This window comes from Sciurus carolinensis, chromosome 3, assembly GCF_902686445.1.
Source record: "Sciurus carolinensis chromosome 3, mSciCar1.2, whole genome shotgun sequence".
Lineage (NCBI taxonomy): Eukaryota > Metazoa > Chordata > Mammalia > Rodentia > Sciuridae > Sciurus > Sciurus carolinensis.
This window is the reverse complement of record NC_062215.1, coordinates 14,684,039-14,702,161: the sequence shown is the minus strand read 5'-3', so window position 1 is coordinate 14,702,161 and position 18,123 is coordinate 14,684,039. Positions and strand designations below refer to the sequence as shown.

The following is an 18,123-nucleotide window of genomic DNA, read 5'->3' as shown; positions in this document are numbered from 1 at the left end:
GAGATCCTGTCTTAAAATAAAAACTAAAAAGGGCTTGGGATGCAGATCAGTGGTTCAAAACAAAAGAACAATAAAACAGCGAAATCCTGTGGGGGGGGGTTTGGCCTGGGAGCCAGTCTCTTAACCTCTTAACCATGAGAAACCTCAGTGGTTTTATGTTCTTCTGATGTTGCTGTGACAAGGAGTTGGCAAAGAGAACCTAGGAAATTTGGAAAGGCTCCTTTGGAAGGAAAAATTGACAGATGGTGTTTACAGTTTTGCTTTGGTTCTTCCATCAGAGTTGAATGCCAGATGTTTTCTTCTGGTTTCTAAGCTAGTGTGTCACATCCAAAAGGCTCTTTTGCCCAAATGTAATGAAATGTGGGTATACACAGGTAAGAGTGAGCACACAGGCAGTGAATCCCATGCTGGCTCAGCAAAGTCTGACTTGCTGCTGTGTAAAGCCAAGATTTGGTGTTATTATTCTAATCGTTTTTAAATTTTTTTTAAAGTCATGTAACAGCATCAGTGTCTGACAAAAGAGGACTGGATAATCCACATGAGACAATGTTATGCAACCATTAAAAAGGATGTTACAAGCTGGGCGTGGTGGTGCTGTGTCAGCGATCCCAGGTGCTTGGGAGGCTGAGGCAGGAGGACTGCAAGTTTTAGGCCAACCTCAGCAATTTCGTGAGACCCTATTACAAAAGTTTAAAAAAAAGGGCTGGGGGTATAGCTCTGTGGTGGAGCACCTGCATGTGTGAGGACCTGGTTTTGATCCCCAGTACCACAAAAAGAATTATAAAAAAGGTCTTATTAAAAGGAAAACTATAGACATGGTAAGATCAGTAATTACTGAGTAGAAGAAAGGAAAGGTGAAGTTGAGGACGCTTTTAGGGTAGTAAAACTATTCTGTGTGACACAGTAATGGTGATCACATAATATGCATTTGTAGAACTCCAAAGAACTGACAGGACATGGTGTGTGCCTTTAATACCTGCTACTTGGCAGGCTTAGGCAGGAGGACCAAAAGTGTGAGGCCAGTCTCAGCAACTTAGCAAGACCCTGTCTCAAAATAAAATTTTAAAAAAGGCAGGGGCGGAGGGAGGAAGGCTGGGGATGCAGCTTAGTGGTAAAGTGTTTGCCTGGCATGCACTAGGCCCTAGGTTCCTGGGGGAAAAAATCCACAGAACTATGTAACACACAGAGGGAGCTTTAGTGTGAACTTCAGATTCTAGCTGATAATAATGCATCAATACTAGTTCATTCATTGGAGCAAATGCATCACAGTAATGAAAGATGTTATTTTTTTTTCTGTAGATCTAAAATTGTTACAAAAAATAAAATCTATAAACTGGAGTGCTAAACACTGGAGTGGGGGAGTAGTGGGTGGCAAGGCTACAGCTAGTCTGTAACACTTTCACAGTCTCTGGAGTTAAGGTCTGGGACATGATTTTGCAATTTGTTCTCTCTCCAGTGCATGGTTAAGACCTGCATGGCATTGTGGTCTCAGAGGCCTTTGCTAGTCACTTCTTAGATCCTTGAGGTGACCTGGATTTTGAATTTGGATCCAGAGTATTGGTATAATTAATAAACAGATCACTCCTATAGGGAGACAACAGGAAATGGCCTCTACTGGGATTCTGTCATATCTGTACCCTCCTCCTGGCCCCTAAGTGTCCTTGTCCTTTCAGTTTCTCTCTTTAGCTCTTTTCTCTACACCTGATGTATCCAGACATACTCATCTTCTTCCATCCTTTCAATTACTGTCTGTTTTCTGATGACCCTAAATCTCCATCTCCAACCACCACATTTCTCTTGAGCTTCAGATCCATATTTCCAGTTGCCTGCAGATGATTCCCAGCACTGCAAAAAATAAAAAAATAAAAATAAATAAATAAATAAATAAAAAGCATAAAAGCCACTGACTTGTGAAACAGTCTGTCTAAACTTCTTAGCAAGCATAATTGGCTCTTTATTATCTGTCCTCATGCTTTTTTTTTTTTTTAGTTGTAGATGGACATAATACTTTTATTTTTATGTGGTGCTGAGGATGGAACCCAGTGCCTCACATGTGCTAGGCAAGCACTCTGCCCCTGAGCTATGACCCCAGTCCATGTCCTCATGCTATCCTGATAGCTTCATTTTTCCCCAATAACCCATGTGTCCCACCATCAAGCCACAATGAACTCACCTCCTCTGAACATGCCAAGCTGCTTCATAGCTCTGTTTTCTTTCTGCCTACAGTGTCACTAGGATATAAGTTTCTCAAAGGCGGGGGCTTTGTCCTGTTTGCTATTGTGTCCCCACTACCTAGAACCATACTTGGTATAAAGTTAAGTACTCAATACATATTTATTAAGTAAATAATCTTCCCCAGTTTTCTGCCATACAAGCAGTTTATCCTTCAAGGTCAGCTCAAATGTCATTGCCTCTGAAATTTTCTTTTCTTTTTTTTTTCTTTTTTTTTTTTTTTTTGCGGTACTGGGGATTGAACTCAGGGCCTTGTGCTTTCGAGGCAAGCACTCTACCAGCTGAGCTATCTCCCCAGCCCACCTCTCAAATTTTCGACTTACTATTCCCATCTTCCAACTGCCATCATCAATTTGTTGGGACCTTTTTGATTTTTCCCAGTACTTGGTCCAAGGCTCTGTAACAATATGCAACATATTATGCTGCAGGCTTTGTGTGGGGAACTGTCTCCATCCACAAACCCCGCCTGTGTGAACTCCAGGAGTCACAAGGACTTTGTGGAAATCACGAGGGCTCAGGAAATAACTCTGATAACTCCATTCCCCACCCCAGAACTCTGTTTCACTGTCCATTCTGATCAGTAGATAAACCATTAGGACAGGTTGAAACCACCTTAACCTTAACAATTCACCAAATCCTTAAGCATAACCTTTGCCAGAACACTGATCCATTTGAAGGAACAACTTTTCCACTTCCCTAAGAAAGCACCTTTCACATAAGGACAGGGCCAGCCAGGCAAGCCTATTTGCCAAAATTAACTAAGGCGCCAATTTATAAAATTATCAGAATGTTTAAAAAATTATTTTTAGATGATACAGCTATTTTTATTAGATGGGATTATTTTAACAGCCCTTTTTAATGCCTTGAAATTTAAGTTTTTCAATAAAAAAGCAAAGTTTGGATGATATGCCCCTGAGGAATTGGGAAAAGATTAATACACATATAGCATTTGACAAAATAAAAAATGACATTCAAGGGCTGGCAGTATAACTCAGTGGAAAAGCGCTTGTCCAGCATTTGGGAGGCCCTGGTTTCTATCTCCAGCACTACAAAACAAAAAAAGAGACACTCAAAAGTTACCTGAAAGAAGTAAGTAGCAGAAGAATCCTGCCAAATATGAGTGCAGATATTTTGGTTTCTAACCAAGAATGATTAGGATGTTGATTTGTAGCAGTTTGGTGAAATGAACATAAATGGGTAAACCATTCAAAGCCACAAAGGAGAAATGGGGGTGGTTTAAAGGGTTACCACAATACATCTTAAGGACTTGGCTCAGATTTGCTTTTGGTTTTGTCATTATTGTTTATGGGTTTTCTTCCTGCTCCTCCTCCTCCTCCTTTTTCTCTCAGTAGTAAGAATTGAACCTGGGGTCTTGCACATGCTAGGCAAGTGCTCTATCACTAAGCTACATCCCCTGCGTGCCTCAGATTTAATATGCATTAGTCAGAAATATGTTAGTAAGGATCCAAAAAAGAAAAACAAGAAGTGAACATGCTAAAAGTTATTTAAAATAAGAAATTTATGAGGAAGCAACAGGAACAATCACATGACAAATACATATTGCTAAAGAAACACGAGATACACAAATGAAGATAACAGCAAAAATACTTTTCATAGAAAAAACAGTCGTGTTGAGATATAGTTGACAATCAACTATACATTTGAATTACACAACTTGACAAATTTTGATGTAAACTACTTTTTTATTTGGTTCCAGGCATTGAACCGAGGGTGTGTAACCCCCAGTCCTTTTTTAAAAAAAATTTAATCTATATATATCTTTAGTTGTAGGTGGACAGAATGCCTTTACTTTATGTGGTGCTGAGGATGGAACCCAGTGCCTCACACATGCTAGGCAAGCATTCTACCATTGAGCTACAACTCCAGCCCCTCCCCAGTCCTTTTTATTTTTTATTTTGAGACAGGGTTTCTGTGAATTGCATAGGGCCTAGCTAAATTGCTGAGGCTGGTCTCTAATTTGCAATCCTCCTGACCCAGCCTCCTGAACCACAGGGATCACAGGCGTGTGCCACTGCGCCCAGTCATAAACTATTTTCTTAAAGACTTTAATTACCTTATGACTTAACTTCAGACAAATTGAAAAATCCTTACAGTACTTTCATGAAGATTAAAAAAAATCAACTAAATCTTGCCAGCTGGGTGCAGAGGAGCAGGCCTGTAATCCCAGCAATTTAGGAGGCTGAGGCAGGAAGATCAGAGTCTCGGAAGCAGTGAAATCCTGTCTCAGAATAAAAAATAAAGAGGGCTGGGTATGTAGCTCAATGGTAAAGCACTTTTGGATTCAAAAACCAAAATACCCCAAATTTACCAGAAATCTCCCAAATCCGTTAAAACCAGGCCCTACAGCAGTTAACTTCGAGCAAGTTTATGAAGAGTTAAAAGAAACACTGCGTTTTGAAGAACTGGTATCAGGAGTCCTCCCCACTTTGCCCTTTTGAGCTGTCTGGGGGATGGGATGATGTCTCTGATAGGCGTAGTTCCTTCATTCCGCTTCTGATAGAGGATGTCAGAGGTGGGGATGATGACCAACGTTAATGACCAGAAGAAGGTGATGGTAACATCTTCTCTGGACAAACCCAAATTTTCATTTGGAGAAAAGTGAGCGAAAGATGATGGCCTAAGTGTTCTTTGCGTGTGGAGTGGGGCATAAAAATGGGGGGTAGGGAGCGCGAGGAAAAAAAGGACTTTTCGAATACTGCCAGAGTCTCGCTAACCCTACTTCCTAGCTCAAGCGGGGGCAGCCTTCAATGGACCCCGGAGAAATCTGGGGGAGTAAGGGCCTCAAGACTTATGCTTTGCAAGATGCACTATCCTAGGAAGAAATGGAGCTGCGCGCGCAACTAACTGCAGCGCGGGACGGCGCGCGCGTTTAGACAGAACCACCAGACGAAGACACAGGGGAGGACAATCTCTTGTTTTCTTTATAGAGCCATTTTTTGCTGCAACATCCAATTCCATTTCATTTTCACTTTGTTTTATTGAGTATTCATTATCCTCAGTGAAATATGTGCTCTCTGCCACACAGGATACAGGCCTCCTTACCCTTATTTTCCCTGCGCATCCCTCCTTTCGTTTTACCTTCTTGTCCCCCCACTTGTCTCAGCCAATTCCGTTGAGATTTCGCGTTGACGTCACGAGTTTCTAGGCAGATCAGGAAAATCCTCCCGGCTGCTAAGCCGGGATGCGCCCCCTCCTGGTGGTGCGGACCAAACGGTCTGAGCGCGTGGCGGGCTGTTGAGAGAGGAGCTTGCTAGGCGTCTAGCTACACGAAGAGTGGTGTCCCGTGAAGCGAAGAGCGGCCCCGCGAGGGCAAGGGACGTGCAGACGGCCTCGGCTCAGTGAGGATTTAGGTCTTATTTGGTTGGTTTGAGTTCATTCCGCGTTCTGCCCCGCCTTTTCTATCAAATCTGGAGGCCTCGCTCATGGTTGGCCTCGCCATTCACACGAGTGGCTGGGTGCCGGGAGGAGCACTCGTTTTTTTTCTTTTTATTTTTTGGTGCTGGCGATTGAACCCACGGCCTTCCCGATATTTTTAAAAATGTTTAAATACTGTCTGCCTTAAGTAAAAAAAAAAAAAAAAAAAAAAAAAAACCTTGAATGGACTAGGTGCGATGACCGCTCTTGTAATCCCAGCAACTCCGGAATTTAAAATTTAAATTGGCTTACATTCTAGGCCAGCTTCAGCAATTTAGTCTCAAACTAAAAATGAAAAGGGCTAAGGTTGTAACTCAGTAGTAGAGCACCCCTGGGTTCAATCCCCAGTACCAAACAAACAAACCCTCATGACTCCCATGTGCACCCGCCCTGCACCCTGCTAGTTGGAAGCTCTACCCAGCTAGAACTGGTCTTACGCCCTGCACCCAAGGGGCGGTCTGAGTTCCTTTCCATAAGTATTCACATATTTTATCTAGTTCATTCATCTGTAGTTGCTAAACGTTCTTAATAATTCTAGACTCTTGGGATCCAGCATTGGATAAAACAAAGGGTCCTACCAGTCCAGAGCAGGAGAGGCAGAGACACTGATGACAGACACAAGCCTTTCAAGTAAAGAGGAGTGTGTTAGAGTGTGATGTGAGCCATGGGAAAAGAAGGTAACAGACTGAGTGAGCACTGGGGCTCTAACAGAGGGGAGATAGTTGAACTGGGTAGTGTTGGGGGAGAAGGAAGTAAATCACAGCTGGAGGGAAGTGAAGGTGGTTTAAAGGGCAAAATGTAACTCCTTTTTATAAGAAACTGCAAGAAACCCTTATATATAAGTGGAAGGTGGGAATCCCAAACTTGTACCCGAGGTCCACTGCAGGCCATTCGGCCAAAGCAATTCATAGCATATCAGTATTTGCCCCTCTTGCAACCAACACCCAGGGACTAGTGTGCTGACCTAGACTATCAGACAGTTTAATATTTTAAAATTTGGCATAGAATCTCTGGAATAAGAGGAATTTTAAAAAAGATTTAAAAATTGTTTTCTAGGGATGCTGATTTTGTTAACAATATGAATATAAAATCTCATGTTTGAGAACCGGATTATAACCTGCCACTTGAAAGCAAGGTTGGAAGATTAGAGCTGTTGGGATAGTGCATAGGTGGTGGGGAGGGCATGAAAAACCAGAACAAAATGTGTGTCTGTTTATGAATATGCACCCTGCTTCTTATGCCTACTTACGGGCATAAAAATGTACTAGTAGTGACTACAAGGAAAACCAGTAAGCTTGATGTAGTGATCAGAAGTGGGGGGTCTTTGTCTTAGCTAGAATTCTAAGAGCAGAACGTAGTCATGAGATAAATTCACAGCAAGGTCAGACTTTGCAAGCACAAGGGTAACATCTGCGAGCTCAGGAGAGATTAATAGAAGGAGCTCTCAGATTAACTTCTGGAGACAGAAGTCCCCTCAAAGCACAAATAATCTGGATTCATGGAAGGTACAGAAGCAGTGAAAGACCGAGCATTGGCTTATATTCAAAATGCCTAGATTTGAATCCTGCCATCCTCTGTTATTAATTGTGTGGCCTGAAGCAAATTAGTTTACCTCTCTTAGCCTCTACTTCTTCATCTATAAGATTGGGGATAATCACAGGATTGTATGAGACAATGATAACACAGCACCCTGTCCAGTGCTTGGATTATAATGTTAGAAATTATTACACAGAATATAATAGAGTCATTGCAAGAAGATACAAAAATTAGAGTATTAAATCTGAAATAGTTATTAAGAGAGTACTTTGCCCTCAACTTCAAAAGTTCATTTGGATTATATCATGTACAGATAGATAATGTGACTTTTTTTAAAATTATGTACTATGGACTGAGGGTATAGCTCAGAAATAGAGTGCTTGTCTAATATGCACAGGGCCCTGGGTTCAATTCCCAGCCCCAGAAGGAAACAAATGAACAAACAAAATGAATTTTAAACATGCCCATCAAGAAGTAGGAAATCCATTTTCTTTCGCCTTTCCCATGCCACTTCCAAAAAACAAAAATGACATATAAAATTGATATTGTCTAAATTTTTTGTAAGGTGTAGAAAATATTTAAAACACTGCTATTTTTATTAACATACTTGATTTGAACTAACTCATTTGATCCTTATCTCCCTTTATTATATCACTTAGAATTATTATTTTATACATTTATCTTTCCCACTAGACTTCCACGAATTCTGTGTCACAGGACAAAACTGTCTTCAACAACTTAAATAACTTGGCATGTTGTAGATGCTCAGCAGTTGTTGAAAGAAAGAATATATAAATATAAGCAGTCCCACTTGGGACTTTTGTACTTTTTCCAACAGACTTGTTACTCAAAACACAATTTTGAAATTTTCTTCACAGTCTGAGTGCTTTATTTAGAATATCTTCAATGATAACAGATCTTCCTAGATAAGGAATATAAGTCACTTAGAGCAAAGTTTGGCAAATAAGGTGACTGAGTAATATTTTTGTTCAAAGAATAAGATGGTTGAATAAAGAGATAGATTTTTCTTTTACACCTTGTAAGTTCTAAAAATCATTTCCAAAAAAGTTTTAAATAATGGTGTCATCAGTGGGAGCTCATAGCCTCCCATAGTGTAATTTTGAGGGATAACATTCACTTAGAAGTATGAATTTTGATAAGACTATTATCTTTTTTTTTTTTTTTTTTTTTTTTTTTTTTTTGCGGTGCTGGGGATCGAACCCAGGGCCTTGTGCATGCAAGGCAAGCACTCTACCGACTGAGCTATCTCCCCAGCCCAAGACTATTATCTTATGCATAAAACTAAAGTAGACCTGTACAAAACATAATGTTTGAAAATTCAAATACAAAATGAGAGAGTTGAGTGTGATCCCCCAGTATACATTGTGGAGGGAAAAAAGGAAAGTAAAAAGAAATTTTTCTTAGAAAAAATTAGCTTGAATAGGGTTTTGAAAGAAAACTGAACTTGGTATGAATTGGTGGTGAAAAAGAAGTGTACGCATAGATGTAACTCAATCAAAGCAGTAAATCCAGTTTTTTTTTTGTTGTTGTTGAATGTGAAGGCAGGTTAAAAGGAGATGAATTATCTTGAGGAGTATTTCACAGAGGTCCTGAAGGGAAAGTCCTGATGAAACATTTCTCCCTCACATCAGAGAACAAGATTGTAATGACCATGTTCTCTAGATTGAGGGTCATATTCTTTTACTGGATAGTGCCAGATAAACACTGCCAAAATCCATCTCTAAACTGTTTCACATGTTTCCATGTTGGCTTTCTATGAACTCAGCCTAATAGATGGAGGCAAACTAGTAAAAGCATAAGTATAATATTAGCTTATATAAGAATCTTGCTAAGCAAATATTCCTTCATAACTGGGTATGGTGGCACAGACCTATAATCCTAGCTACTCTGGAGGCTTGGGCTGGAGGATTACAAGTTTGGGACCAGCCTCAGCAATTTAGCAAGACTACATCTCAAAAAAATAAATAACAGTTGGGGATGTAACTCAGTAGAGGAACTCAGCACTCCTGGGTTCTGTCCCCAGTACTCCCAGTACTTAAAAAAAATAACGAGTATTCCTTTGTCCTTTAACATATTTTCCATCATTGTTCTATGCTCATAAGCCAACTTAAATAAATATATGCAAGAAGTTCTTTATTGCACTCAAATTACTGATATTTTTGCTATAGTCTCTTCAGACTACATGAAGTATCAGGAAAGGGACTGACTTAACAACATCGAAGAATTTTATATGACTTTTTTTTTTTTTGGTCACTTTTTCCAACACTGCTGTCATTTTTCATTCTCTCCAGCTTTTAGCTTTTCTCCCAAGGATGGAGATGCTTCTATTTGGTGTCTGGACCCTGCTGACCTTGATCCCTTGCCCAGGTGAGGCTGTTTGGGAAAGTTTCTTTAGCCAGTATATGTGTGGATACACATGTCTGGTCAGTGAGGAAGGGGATGAAAAGTATGGAGTGGGGCAACTATTAAGTATTTATTCATCTTGGCCCGTGGGAGAAATTATCCTCTTTCTTGGGTCACTGGAACACAGAGTGCCCAGGTATCTCTGGGTTGTAATTGGGTTAACCTAAATTAATAGACTATCAGAGAGAACTCTCCCTAGGAAATATGCCTTTTCTGCAAGGCTCCCTGCTACCCTACAATTGTTCTTGTCTTTCTCCTTTCAAGAACATTTTACTTCTTTGTTGCAACCTTTTGTGTCATGATTAGCCATAACAGGATCCTTTTTGTATGTGTGTGTGCTAGGCAAGGCATCACACATGCTAGGCAAGGACTCTACCACTAACTACATCTCCAGCCCTATAATGGAATCTTGTTAGGGCAGGGCCTATTATAACTCAGTTGCAAAAAGTTGTTGCATTGGTAAGAAAGGAACTCTGTAGCCTTATCAGGTAACATTTCTACAAGATCTGTGCAGAGGGAAATGTTTGTTAGATGTAGTAGATGGTGGATATGATAGCTAAAGGCGACTTGCAGGGAAGGCTTCAGGAGACCGTGCACCTCACCTGTATCAGGTGTCTAAAATATTTCTGATGTTTTCCTCAGTGCACCTGAGAATATTTCCCTAACTTTGTGTTAACTTTCCATTGCTGGGACACAATACTTGGGACAAAAAATTAACTTAAGGAAAAGCTTTTTTGGCTCATGGTTTCAGAGATTTCAGTTCATAGCCACTTGTCCACATTGTTTTTGAGCGTGTGGTGAGGCAAAACATCATAGTAGGATCATGTGGTAGAACAAAGTTGCTCACCTTCTGGCAGCTGGGAAGCAAAAAGAGAGAGAAGAGTGGCCGGGTCCCAATATCCCAAATGACCTGTCTTCTACTAGACCTCACCTCCTGAAGGTCACCATCTCCCAGTAGTGCCACAAGTTGGCAACCAAGCCTTTAACATATGGGTTTTTGGGGGACATTTAGCTCTAAAGCATCATAGACGAAACTTGTAAGTACCCCAAAACATTTGTTTTCCTTAGCAGCAAAGCAAAATAGAACATTATCACTCTGAGAAGAAAAGGTGGGAAGTTCCATGGGTAATGAGTGACCCTGGTAATGACTTTTAGGCCAGTGGTTCTAAAAGTTTGGTGTGTAGAAGGATCCCCAAGAGGCTTGTTTTTACCCCTGGCATGTTTCCAGGTCCTGCCTTCTTCAGTTCATAATCACTCAGTCTGAGATGGAGTTGGAATCTGCAGTTTTACAAGCATACCAGCTGATTCTGGTAAAGGCAGTCATTAACTATAACTTGAGAAAAACACAGCTTTGAAGTATAAGTGACAAAGCTCTTTTGCCCAGGGATCTGTATGCTAATCCCAGGAGGGTTCTCAGCAGCCAATCCTGGGGAGCTTCCAAAAATTCTAAAAGCTTAGGAAGAGAATAGATTTATGGACATGTTTTTTAGCTACACCATAAATTCCATGGTGAAATCAAGATCACAAGAAAGAAGATGAGTGGAAGGAGTAGTGGTGGAATCAGGACTCTGACCTGTTGATTAAAGGTCTTTTCTTGTCCAGTCTCCTGAACCTTTTCTATTCAGGCAGGTTTCCTGTTCCTTTACCTAGAACTAGATAAAATAGACCCTGTATTTTGTCTAGGTCTCATGGTCTTCACCAGAGTCTTTGGCATATGTGGTTCATTTCAGGAGCCATAGAAGAGTTATTTGAGGTTTCTGTTTGGCCACATCAGGCCCTAGTGGAGTTTGGACAGTCCCTAGTGGTCAACTGCAGCACAACCTGCCCAAGTCCAGGACCCAGTGGAATTGAGACCTTCTTAAAGAAAACCCAGGTTGGCAAAGGGCCTCAGTGGAAGGAGTTTCTACTGGAAGACGTCACAGAGAACTCTGTCCTGCAGTGCTTCTTCTCTTGTGCAGGGATTCAAAAGGATACAAACCTGGACATCACTGTGTATCGTGAGTTGGGCAGAGGGCTAGGGAGGAAGGAGAAGTGGAAAAACGGGAGAATTAGGGCCCTTAATAAAGATTTCTGTCATACTGGAAGGATTTCAGAGGCAGTTGCTTCTTTTTCCCTTTGGCAGAGGCTGGGTTCTGGGTTTCGTGTTAGCAGACTGTAGAGGGCTTCCTGACATAGCTTCTGGAGGACAGGAAGCAGATGCTAATAATGCTTACTTCTGAATCATCAAGAAAACATGAAATTAGTGCTGAATTATTTGCTACAAGTTGTTAGAATAACAGAAAGGAGAGTCTTTTTGAGCTGGGGTAGTTAGTCTATGGAAAAGGATACCCTAAGCTTAAGAATGGACAGGCTTTGAATCATTGGGGCAGGTGGTGAGGAAGATCTTTCAGTGGGGCAACTAGCATTGGCAAAGATAGGGCTGTAAGAATAAGTGGAATCTCTGTAGGGGAAGAACTTGGTTAGCTAGAGTGTTTTTTGTGTGATTCTAAAGGTACTTTAGAAGTTGCTCAGCCTCTGAAAACTTGTAAAAGGTAAAAGCTGTCCAGAATGGCAGCAACAAACAAAGGACCTCCCTGCAGTTGTCACATTTCTGGGTTATGGCTCTAGCCACCTTCGTAGGCAAGAACAACTAGAAGGCTAACTCATCCCATCTAGGGCAGGGGCAGCAGGAAATTGACACTATATAGCAGATAATTTAAAGGTAGCAGTCATCTTCTGTTGTTTGTACATTCACAGGCTTCCTGTCCTATGCCATTTCTTTCTGGAGAAGTGGATAGCTTTCTCTCATCAAGCCCTACCTTTTTCTTTTCAAGAGCCACCAAAGCAGGTGATCCTGGAGCTGCAGCCTGCATGGGTGGCTGTGGATGAAGCCTTTACAGTGAAGTGCCAAGTGCCCAGTGTGATACCCCTGGAGAACCTTACCCTTACCCTTCTCCGGAATGACCAAGAACTGCACAGAAAGAACTTTGTGAGCATGACTGTGGCCTCCCAAACAGCTGAGGTCACCATCAGTGTCAGAGCCCAAAGAGAGAATGACAGGTGTAATTTCTCCTGCCGTGCAGAACTGGATTTGAGTTCACAAGGTGGAGGGCTCTTTCATGGCAACTCAGTTATTGAGGTACTCCGGATCTTTGGTGAGTCAGAGTCCAGGTGTGAAAGGAATCCTGGCACTCTTTTTGCTTATCTTTCCTTGGCTTTTGGGACCCAGGTCCCATAGGGTTTTGGCTGTGAGGGTAATTGAACTCCACCTCTACTTTAACTCACCTTGAGAAAGAGAAAGAGAGATAGATTGATTTTAGTCCCACTCCCATCCTACTTTGTATGGTCCTACACAACACATTATTTATCATGACTCTCCTTCTTTCTTTCCTTTTGCTAATTTCTTGGCAGAATTCTCTCAGAGTCCCCAGATCTGGATCTCTTCCCTTCTGGAGGTTGGGATGGCAGAGACTGTGAGCTGTAAGGTATCCAGGGTATTTCCAGCTAAAGAAGTTATATTCCACATGTTCTTGGGAGATCAGGAGCTGAACCCCTTCCTCTTCTGGAGAGAGGACACGGCATGGGCCAATGCCACCGTTCGGGCCATGGAGACTGGTGATCAGGAGCTGTCATGCCTTGTGTCTCTGGGTCCAATGGAACAGAAAGCAAGAAAGTTAGTGTATGTCTACAGTAAGTAACTTGCCTCTTCCTTTTCCCATATGGGTTCTCCGCTCTTGAAAACTTACACAGAAATGGGTTGATAATTCAACTGTAGATATCCCTGCTAACCTTTGCCAGGAATACTCTCAGGTCAATATTAGTCTTCTCTTTGTGTGTAGGCAGGTTGGGATGTCCGTCTTGACAGTTCTAGCAAGCCTTCATCCTCTGCTTCCTAAGGCCATCCTGTATACAGAGAAATTCTTGATGTTTGAATTTCATTCTAGAATGAAGGGAAATCTAAGATGAAAAAACATCTTGCTGTCCTTTCAACAGAGGCATATAACCAAATATGTATATGCTGCATTTGTTATAAGAGAAACTCTCAAATCCCCAAACCTCTTTGTTATTCCTTTGATTCAGCCTTTACAGAAACAAAATGACATCCAAAATCTTTTCTCTGTTGTCTGCCTATGCAATGGAGAGAGACCTCCAGCAGAAAGTACAGTTCTGAAAAATGTGTTTTATTTTTCTTTCTTTTCTTTTTTAAAGTTTGTTTAGTGGTAGATGGACACAATACTTTTATTTATTTTTATGTGGTGCTGAGAATCAAACCCAGTGCCTCACACATGATAGGCAAGTGCTCTACCACTGAGTCACATCCCCAACCCTTTTCCTTTTTTTTTTCCTTTCTTCCTTCCTTCTTCCTCCCCCCACCTTTGGTGCTGAGATTAAACCCTGTTGTATTCAATCACTGAATCTCACCGACAGCCATTTTTTTTTTTTTGGGTGCTGGGGGCCATTTTTATTTTTTATCTTGAGACAGGGTCTCACTAAGTTGCCAAGGATGGCTTCGAACTTGTGATCCTCCTTCTTCATCCTCCTGGGTCCTTTTTCCTATCTTTATAGGTTTCCCTCCACCAATCCTGGAGATAGAAGAATTATACCCCCTGGCAGGGACCGATATTAATGTGACCTGTTCAGGACATGTATTAACATCACCCAGCCCTACTCTTCAGCTACAGGGAGCCCCAGCCCTCTCTGCCCCTGGGGAGACTGCGTGGCTTCTGCTTACTGCCAGGGAGGAAGATGATGGCCGAAATTTCTCCTGTGAGGCCTCTTTGGAGGTGCAGGGTCAGCGATTGGTTAAAAACACTGTGATTCAGCTTCATGTCTTATGTGAGTAGAGACCTGGTATTTCTTAAGACAAGGATTACTAATTTCCCATTTCCAGAGATCTTCTTGGCCAATAACTTCATTGTTAGCATTACCACATTTTCCTCATTGAAAAATTAAAGAAAATGTAGTGAAAGCTCTTTAAGCTTACCTTGCCCCAGGGAAGTGAGTGGGTAGTAAGATGAAGGAAAATTGGGACCCAAAAGGAAAGTGGTTTCAGTGATCAAACAGCAAACAGCAGTAACTGGGGGCAGACGACTGAGCGAACATAGGAAGGGGCTGATGCTAAGGAGGGAAATTTCCAAAAATTCCATATCAAAATTTGTATTTTGCAAAGTGGGAAATCCTAATTTCTGAGTTTACTGCTGTTCAGCTCTTTCTCCACTAAGAAGCTAAATGGGGCTCCCTTGACAGAACAGTGTTATCCTTTAGTCTGCATCCATAAACATACCCTAGGCTGCATCTGAGACTCCTTTTCCATAGGGAGGGAAGAAGCAGCTGGCTCAGAGCAGGGAATTAATAATCTTCCCCTTGGGAAAGAAAGTTGTTAGGTGGAGGGAACAGCATTTGGGTGGTATAGGGAGAGGACTGAGCATGGGGGTGAGAAGGGAACAGAGCATACTGAGTTGGCCTCCTTGGGGAACTCTCTTTTGCAGATAAGCCAAGGTTAGAGGAATCTGGTTGTCCTGGTAACCAGACATGGGTAGAAGGAATGGAGCAGATGCTTACTTGTGTCCCAGAAGGAAATCCAGCTCCAGCTTTGCAGTGTACTTGGAATGGAATGATCTTTGACCTTGAAGTGCCACAGAAGGCAACCCAGAACCACACAGGCACCTACTGCTGCACAGCCACTAACAAGCTGGGCTCCGTCAGCAAAGACATTGATGTCATTGTTGAAGGTGACTGCTCTGCCCTGCTGTCAGGACCAGGATGGAATTCCCCTAGGGGTTTGAGATTCTTTTTTTTTTTTTTTTTAATTTAAAATTTTTAATTTTTTAGTTGTAGATGGACACGATACTTTATTTTTTTATGTGGTGCTGAGGGTCTAACCCAGTGCCTCAGATGTGCCAGGCAAGAGCTTTACCACTGAGCTATAACTCCAACCCTTCAAGATTCTTATCCAAGCATGAAAAGAATAAAGATTTCAGTGGGTTGGGGAGGAAGAGGCTGAGAAGTGGGCCTGGTGGGTGAGGGTGGGGGTTATTCTCTTGTTCTCAAACCCCTCTCAGTTCTCTGTTGTCTGTGCTTGGACTAGGACTGGAGGAAGGAGTCAACTCTACCCTCTTCATCATTGTTGTTGTCCTCGGAGTGGGTGGAATCACCTTAGCACTGTATTTAAACTATCAACCCTGCAAAATGAAGAGGAAGAAATTGCCCTATAGGCAGAAAAAGAATAACAAAGAAGAAGAAAACCAGTTTTCTGTTGAACAAGCAGAAAAGTGCAACTCACATAATTGTTGACTACAAACAGCTCTTTGGTTGACAGAATTACTACTGGGGTTCCCCAGGGAGGGAAGAGTGGATAGAGGAGAAAGGAAGAAACAACAACACAAGGTTGCATTATCCTTTGTGTTATGTTGTCCCATAAAGCAGACATTGTTTCAGGTCCCCATGTCCTTTGTGTCCAGGCCATCCACAAGTTCACTTTTCTCTTTGAGTTCACTCTAGTCACTAGGAAATTCATTCTCAGTGTCCAGCTAGTGAGAGGGCCCTTTGCTCCTTGCTATGTGCCTCAGTGGATCATTCTTAGATTCACAAAGATCCTGCTCTTACATCTTCATTCCCACCACCCTTTTCTCCATGAAATTGGACTCATAGGTTAAGGGCTTCAAACATCTCTGAATTCCTTTTCATAAGCCATTGCAGAGTAATCTCTGAGTTCACATTTGACATAGCTGTTTACCTATATGGGCTCTTAGGTTTAGTTTCAATGTTTATTCTCCATTTCCCTAAAGATGTACCTGTGTTCATCTGCATGAGAACTGTTTCCTTAAGTGTCAGGAGGAATCATCTTGTGTTGGGGATGTTGCTTAGTGTGCCATGCCACTGAGTTTAATCCTCAGTCCTGGGAGAAGAAAAAGTGAGAGAATGAAAAAAAATCTCTCGTAAGATTTTATGATTTGGCTTTCTTTTCTTTTCTTTGGAAAGAATTTATTCATCCTTGGAGAAGGCATGAGGAATCAGAAAACCAGATCTTTTCTCTCAAATCAGTCGTGAGATGTTTACTGAAATGTTGGCTCTGGTGGAAATAAATGTGATTTGGTGATATTTGAATGCATTTTTCTTTGTATCATTACTGAGAGACTTTTTAAATTAAGCTAAATATCCTTAGAACTTTTTCTAAGGACAGAATATCAAGTTGATAGCATGAACAGTCAACCCCAGGCAGGTAGTGCATTAACCTATCTGAGGGCAGCAGCCAATCTGACCGGCCCTCCAAACTAAAATTCAGAATTCCAGATAGAGGCCCACACCCATACTAGCTAGAAGTAATGCAGCATCAGACATCAAAGGGGAAATATTTTCTCATTCCTCCAGACCTCCCTGAGTCTGGGTTTTGGGAATTGGTATAAAAACTACACTTGGGTTTTACCACATCCTGGCAATGGAATGCATTCATGAACAAATCATTGTTCCTGCCATCCACAAGCTTATAGTTGATTAGAGAATATGTTAGCTTTTCATTACTGTAACAAATACCCAAGATAAATGAACTTAAGGAGGACAGTTTTATTTTTGCTCACAGTTTCAGAGGTTTCAGTCTATGTGAAAGAGGAAAACTAACCAATGGTCTTAGAGGTTAACAGATAAACCAGAAAATTAGGAGTTAGAAAGTGGACCAGTCTTCAAGGCTGTGAAATTAAGAGAACACATCAGGTGATGGGAAGTCAGGAGGTCATCTCAGCCTTCTGAGACTGTGCTGTGTGGGCAGCAGAAATACCAGACACCAGAGCCAGACAAGTCAAAGCCACTAAAACTGAACTATCAATGCAGGATAATAGTCTGTCCTATTTTCAAAATAAAATTAGAAATTTCCCCAGATTATAAAGAAGCAAGTTCCAGGTGGCAAGGGGCAAATACATGCATAGAACAGTGACGCATAACCCATGTACCTTTATTAGCATAGTAAAGCACCCCACAGGTGGAGACAGGCTGGTCATGAGGTAAGTAGCATGAAGAAACATGAAGAAGAGCACAGGTGGAACTAAAATCCCATGCTACATGTGATGACATCAAGAGACTGAGTCCCCGCCTACCTGTAGATGCCATAAAACTACACAACTTTTTGTTCTTTGTTTGAGTCAGCCTAACATACTCTTGGCCAAGGGTGCATTTTTCTCCTCAGCAGAATTCCCAATAAAATCTTGCCTGTGTATTTGCACTCATTTGATACAGTTTCATTTCTATCGTAGCTGGGTCAGAGTTACTGTCTCCAGAATCACAAAGTCACTTGACCCTGATATTCTTGGGCCTGTGGCAAGGCAGTATAATCATGATAGGAGGTCATAACAGAGAAAGCTGCTTACCTCCTGGCAGCCAGGAAGCAAAAAGAGATGGGAAGAGGCCAGGGTCCAAATATCCTCTTCAAGGATATGTCCTCTGTTATAGTTTTGGTCTAGAATGTCCCCTGAAGTCTCATGTGTTGAAGACTTGGTCTCCAATGCAGCAGTGTTCAGAGTGGTA

General features: G+C 41.6%; 1 protein-coding gene across 2 annotated transcripts; it reads left to right on the top strand.

Moving 5' to 3' along the window:
- The first annotated feature begins 5,468 nt into the window (after positions 1-5,468).
- Positions 5,469-16,625, top strand: LOC124980763 (intercellular adhesion molecule 5-like). Of its 2 annotated transcripts, none has more exons than XM_047546649.1 (8): positions 5,469-5,613; positions 9,516-9,591; positions 11,358-11,624; positions 12,441-12,761; positions 13,018-13,296; positions 14,173-14,442; positions 15,096-15,338; positions 15,695-16,625. In XM_047546649.1, the coding sequence occupies exons 2-8, from the start codon at positions 9,537-9,539 to the stop codon at positions 15,898-15,900; spliced, it is 1,641 nt and encodes a 546-aa protein (XP_047402605.1). In that variant the 5' UTR covers positions 5,469-5,613; positions 9,516-9,536; the 3' UTR covers positions 15,901-16,625. The 2 variants fall into 2 exon arrangements, with proteins under 2 accessions (XP_047402605.1, XP_047402606.1); XM_047546650.1 differs by having other exon boundaries at positions 5,474-5,603.
- Positions 16,626-18,123: the final 1,498 nt, after the last annotated feature.